The sequence below is a fragment of the Strongylocentrotus purpuratus genome, unplaced genomic scaffold (genome assembly GCF_000002235.5).
Source record: "Strongylocentrotus purpuratus isolate Spur 01 unplaced genomic scaffold, Spur_5.0 spur5_contig_853, whole genome shotgun sequence".
NCBI classification, from domain to species: domain Eukaryota; kingdom Metazoa; phylum Echinodermata; class Echinoidea; order Camarodonta; family Strongylocentrotidae; genus Strongylocentrotus; species Strongylocentrotus purpuratus.
Genome location: NW_022145561.1, coordinates 411,300 through 417,500, shown reverse-complemented (window position 1 = coordinate 417,500; position 6,201 = coordinate 411,300). Strand labels below are relative to the sequence as shown.

General features: G+C 37.0%; 1 protein-coding gene across 1 annotated transcript in view; it reads right to left on the bottom strand.

Annotated features, from left to right (window-relative positions):
* LOC115928309 (cystine/glutamate transporter-like) overlaps nucleotides 1-5,718 on the bottom strand; it is a 7,419-nt gene extending 1,701 nt beyond the window's left edge. The window contains exons 1-4 of the mRNA XM_030995412.1: nucleotides 5,644-5,718; nucleotides 4,304-4,472; nucleotides 1,187-1,378; nucleotides 542-667 (exon numbers count right to left, since the gene is read on the bottom strand). Coding sequence (XP_030851272.1) covers nucleotides 542-667; nucleotides 1,187-1,378; nucleotides 4,304-4,472; nucleotides 5,644-5,718 — 562 coding nt within the window. The remainder of the gene's footprint in view (nucleotides 1-541; nucleotides 668-1,186; nucleotides 1,379-4,303; nucleotides 4,473-5,643) is intronic.
* Between the last annotated feature and the right edge of the window lie 483 nt (nucleotides 5,719-6,201).

The following is a 6,201-nucleotide window of genomic DNA, read 5'->3' as shown; positions in this document are numbered from 1 at the left end:
TCATAGGTTATAAATAGCGTATTAAAAGGGTAAAATATTTGTCATTCTTGCTGCTTTGTTTCTTATTGCGCCTCAATATATTATGGTATTATTGCAGTATAAACATGATATTCGGGAAGGTTCGGCATTTGAAGAAATATTTAATTTTTATGTTATGTGCCTTGCTTATTTATTTGACTATATTCTTCAAGAGAGTGTGTAAACTTTACGTCCCAGTTGAAGAAGAACTCAATAGAAAGCTACTTATATCCGAAATTGGCAACACCGCTTCTCTGCTGCAGTCATAGGCGTACGAAAAGGAGGGGGGGGGGGGGGGGCTTCCCCGAAGATTTTTTTTTAGAGATCCAATTATTCGGGCATTAAGGTATACGGTTATACTTTTTTTTATATATCTTAGCTAGTGACTTTGGATGATGAAATAAAAGGTAAAAGAAATTTTAAAGAAGAGAGACACAGAGAGACACAGAGAGACAGAGAGAGAGAGACAGAGACAGAGAGAGAGAGAGAGAGAGGAGGAGGAAGAGGAAGAGTCACGACTTACCAGTAGCGATGTTATACATGCCGGTGACGATGATAATTATAAGCCCGATGGTCTTGGTGATCGTAAAGAACCCAGCAAAGCGAGTAGGTCCTTTGACGCTCACACAGTTTATTCCAACAAGGAACACTTTCATAAAAGTAGGAAAAGATCGAAATTGTGTGTAAAAAATGTTTGTAAAACAATTATATAGACATATTTTTCTGACTTGCATGTCATATTCTCTGTGTTCTTTCTTTCTATTCCCCTCCTTATATCCCATATGACTTAGGCTATGTCTCCATCTATATTTTCTGCCTAAAAGCAACTTCTGTAATGTTCTTCTTTACCTCATTTCTCAGTTTACAGTGAACTGTCTGTTGAAAGAACAAAAATTGAGAAATTGGATCCGGCAACCCTCCCTCAATTTCAGAATATATTCATTTATTCTCTATTTATTTATTCACTTATTCATTCCCTTAACATCTATTCATTTATTTAGGTATTGCGTTACTCATCTTGTATTTATTTATTTGATAATTAATTCGTTTATTTGCTTGTCAGAGTTTTTCTTTCGACATTTACCCCCCCCCCCCCCCCCCCCCCCCCCCGATAACGAAACTCTGGTCCCGCCCGGCTCCGCAGCATTATTTTGACGACGTTACTCACATACGACACAGATGCCCAATAATCGTACGGCGAGGATGGGCGGACCCGAGCAGGGGAAGAACGGAGTGAGTAGGTACTCCGGAATGATGATGGCCACGATGGCCGAGCCAGCGGTCAGGAAGAAGACGATGATCCAAAGCTTGAGGAAGGCGACCGCGGGACCGTAGGCATCGTGGAGGAAAGTCAGTTCCCCTGCAAGGTATTTTGAGTAAATACGTGAAGAGCATGAATCAACTGGCTCTTGCAGCTAGGGAAGGGTGTGGGGTTGCTATTAGTGGCGTATACCTACAGAGCTATGGACCCCTCCCGAATAAAACAAAATATGGGTAAACTACATTGGATGAAGTCATCGAAAGGATCATATGCTTGTACCTCTTTAGTAGCCCCTCCCTGATTGATTTTCACCCCCCCCTTTCACTAGCGTAGGTGAAAGGGGGCAATTCCCTTCCTGACAGATTTCCAAAAGTGAAAAAGAATTAGGGCAACTAGTTATGGCCTAGCAGCAGTTCGTAGGTTAGGTTAGAATAATAGGAATGCACGAAAAATAGCCACAAGCAATTTCCAATGATAATTCATATCGAGCAATACCCCCCCCCCCCCCCCATTGCAAACAAATTAGGGCATCAAAAATTCGTTTCTTACTAGTTATATGGATCACATTGTAACTTGAGATGTTTTGCCCCTCCAGAGGACAAGGCGTGGATACGCCACTGCCCCCCCCCTCTCTCTCCCCTTCTCTTTCTATCTCTCTTTCTCTCTCTCTCTCTTTCTCTCTTCCTCTCTCCCCCTTCTCTCTCTCTCTCTTTCTCTCTGTTTCTCTCTTCCTCTCTCCCCCTTCTCTCTCTCTCTCTCTCTCTCTCTCTTTCTCACTTCCTCTCTCTTTCTAGTTCTATCTCTGTTTGTATCTGTAGCGAAAAACTGAAAAAAATAATTTTAACAACCAGATGAGATACTAGTAATTATATTTCTCATCAGTCTGTCGAGAGCCAGAAGGGCTTTAACTCGAGAAGGGTTGTTGTTTTAGTGGTGGTGGTGTTGTAGTTGTTATGAAAGACTTGACGCTGTTCTGGCTTCTAAGTTTTTTTTTAATTCATTGTTTTTACAGAAGGGCTTTAACTCGAGAAGGGTTGTTGTTTTAGTGGTGGTGGTGTTGTAGTTGTTATGAAAGACTTGACGCTGTTCTGGCTTCTAAGTTTTTTTTGAATTCATTGTTTTTACAGCCTGTTACTAACGCTGATATTATTGATGTGGTTTTGAATTTTGATGAAAATAAAAGTCCAGGATACGATGAAATTCACCCTAAGGTATTGAAAAACTCGATTTATATAATTGTTACACCTTTGTGCAATATCTTAAACTTTTCCTTTGAACAAGGTATTTTCCCCGATGCTCTAAAAATTGCAAAGGTGAAACCTGTTTTTAAAAAAGGCAATAAGTCACTTTTAAATAATTATAGGCCGATATCTGTGTTATCTGTTTTTAGCAAAATATTTGAAAAGATTTTATGTGATCAATTGACACGTTTTATTAGTAAAAATAATATTCTGTATGAAAATCAATTTGCTTTTAGAAAAGGATACAGTACTTGCCATGCTCTTCTTGATTTTATTGATAAAGTTGCAAATGCTTTTGAACTTAATGAATTTTTAATTGGTGTATTTCTAGACTTATCCAAAGCTTTTGATTGTATTGATCATAATATTTTAATAAATAAGTTATGTTTTTATGGTATAAGAGGAATTCCTCTTCTTTTAATTAAAAATTATTTATCAAACCGAAAGCAATATGTTAGCTTTGGTAATTATTACTCTGATCACAGCACTATTTTAACTGGTGTGCCGCAAGGTTCTAATCTTGGCCCGCTCTTGTTTTTACTGTATATCAATGACTTGCCATCTGTAAGCAATATTTTATCTTCTATTTTATTTGCTGATGACACCACTCTGTTTTTATCTGGTAAAGATCCCGTAGAAATAAATATTCTATTGAATTCTGAAATTGTTAAAATACACAAGTGGTTCCTTGCCAATAAATTGTTGATTAATTTTGAAAAAACAAACTATGTAATGTTTAAAACAAGAAATAAATATGTAAATGAAGCTGCTATCAAGATTTGTATAAATAGTAAAGAAATTAAGCAAGTACACCAAGTTACTTTCTTAGGCGTCATTATTGATGAAAACTTAACGTGGAAGGACCACATTTATTATATTTCTAACAAGCTGTCAAAGGTCATTGGTGTTTTAAATAGACTCAAAGATATTTTACCATTACGCATACTTGTACAATTGTATAACTCTATGATTTTGCCTTATTTTAATTATTGTATTATTGTATGGGGCAACTGCGCTTCGTATCTGCTTCAAAAGCTATTTTTATTACAAAAAGAGCCGTCAGGGTTATAACAAACTCATATTATAGAGCACATACAGGTACATTGTTTTTTAAGCTGAAGTTTTTAAAACTTTATGATCTATATGATATAAGTATTGGAGCTTTTATGTTCTCTTACATGTACAATATAACTACTTTACCTGATTGTTTTAATAATTATTTTATTTTTAATAGAGATATAAATCAATACAGTACTAGAAATTCACACAAACTTTATGTTCCTTCATTTCGCTATAATTTGTCAAGAACAGTAATAAAATATAAAGGATCCATTATTTGGAATAACTTACCAGATTCTCTCAAAGCATGCCCAACATTGTCTAGTTTTAAGCGTAATTTTAAACACAAACAAATATCAAGTTACAATATACTTTTTTAGCTTTAGTTAATTCTGCCTGTCCTTGTATGTGTGTTTATATGTCTTAGTTAATGTAATGTCTATATTGTCAATATTTTGCTTTTAATTACTAAAGATTTTACTTTTGGGGTTGTAGAAAAAGGGGACCAGCCTAGATAGGTCAATGGCCTTTGCTGGTCCCTCACATCCCTACTCCACCCATTAATCAATTTTAGTGTTACTGTTGTTGTTTTATTTGTTCTTATTATATTTTATATATATCGCATTTTGTATAATTGTATTTTTAATGTTATAATGATGTTTTTATTGGATGTGAAATAAAATGAACTTGAACTTGAACTTGAACTTGAACTTGAAGTATTTACCTCCAGACTTTTTGATCATGACGGCCAGCTCGGCATAGACGAATCCCCCGCAGGTCTGGATAACACCACAAGCTACCCAGAAGATGAGGGCTAGCCCTACCGACCCACCGGTACCCCGCAGGATCCCCGCAGGCGAGATGAAGATGCCCGTGCCGATGACACTCCCGACCTAAAGGTCAGGGGTCAAATCAAGGTCAAAGGTTAGATGGGTCATGCATGTTGCACACGAGGCGTTATTTTGCTGACGTAGCACTGCGTCACCGACCGAAGCGATGTTTGATGCCCCATGGTCAGTATCTGTTCATTCTTCAGTTCATCAAACATTAAAATATAATACAAATCATTTCAAAGGTAAAATATAAGGTACATTCAATTAATTCACACACAATATGAACAATAAAGGGACCCTCATTAAAACATATTGAGGCTTGACAGGTTGATGGTCCCAAGAATTGGCAAGAAATTACATAAATATTCCGGCGAAAATGTAAAATAAAGTCAAGCGAAGGTGTTGGGGGTATTGAATTAGAGATTTAAAGTAAAAAAAAACAACTGATAACATGTAAATGTAATGTCGATATCGTACAAAAGGTAAATGCAAAATGAAAAAACATTGTGTTTAATTGTTAGCATAACCCTATAATGCCTTTACGGGATTTGAGCGCAGATAACAATATGACGCCTTGTGCATGCGTCGTGCGTAAATGATGTTGCGCCAAAGATATGCATCTAGAGGCGTTTGAGTTACACCATGGACCTACTAAGAAGCAAGTCCAAGGTTACACACGCTTTGTAAGTCCGGACAGGTTGCTGATCCGGTCATATCAGACCTTTTTCAGACATTTTGAATTTAAAAAGTTTGCATGGATCCTTGAAAACTTAGTCGATAACATAACAAAATGACAAGTGTGGCAAAGTGTATTATGTTTTACTTGATGCCTATTTTTCGTGATACCAAACGGCGCGGCAAAACGTGAAATGTTTTCCTTATGTTAATGTATTGAATGATAAAAAAGCGTTGGTTATAACTATGTTGCAGTTTTGTATACGGTTGGAGTTTGTTATCCGTTGATGGGGGGGGGGGGGTGTTCAAAGAGGAATGTCCTTGTCAAATTGTTAGAGGAAGTTGTCCAAGAGGTAGATTTTTTAAGGTGATTGTCCTTAGAGTAGTTGTCCGGAGTTGTGGTGATAGTCCGTAGGGTAATCATCCTGATACAAGATGATAATTTTATACTAATACTGTAGATATCTTGTTAACAGTCTGAACACAAGAAATATTGGGGCGTGGGTTAATTCAATTGAATTATTTCTTACCGTATGCCACACACAACCCCATAGACCAAGATGTCTTGGGATGGCGACTTTAGAATCGGTCGAATCGCCATCAGTTGAACCGCCAGAAGTTGAGTCGCCATCCTTTGGCTGTGGCGGATCGATAGACCTAAACAGCGACAAGAAAATATTTCTTTCTGACAATGATTGCGTTATTGAGGAATTAACTTTGACATATTTCTTATTTTACCATTATCATAAGGAAGTTCATCGTTGTTGTTGTGTTGTTTTTCACGAAATAAATTTTAAACCTTTGTATATAAGCAAGGAATGTTGTTGTTGTTGGAGCAAGTTAATAAAAAAAAGAGTATGTACAATCATGTTGGGTCCACGATACACAAGTTATACCAATGCTTGCCAAATATGTGATATTTCAACGCTTGAATCCAGAAGGGTAAAGCTTTGTCCGGATTTCGCTAGCTAAACGCCCAACATGTAGTACCTGGTTACCTCTTCGGAAAAGCAAACCCATTTCCTTACGCCATGCATCTAGATATCAACAGTTCAAGTGCAAAACCAATCGTTTCCGAAATAGTCCCATACCTTACTTTGTCGATCTTCTCAAT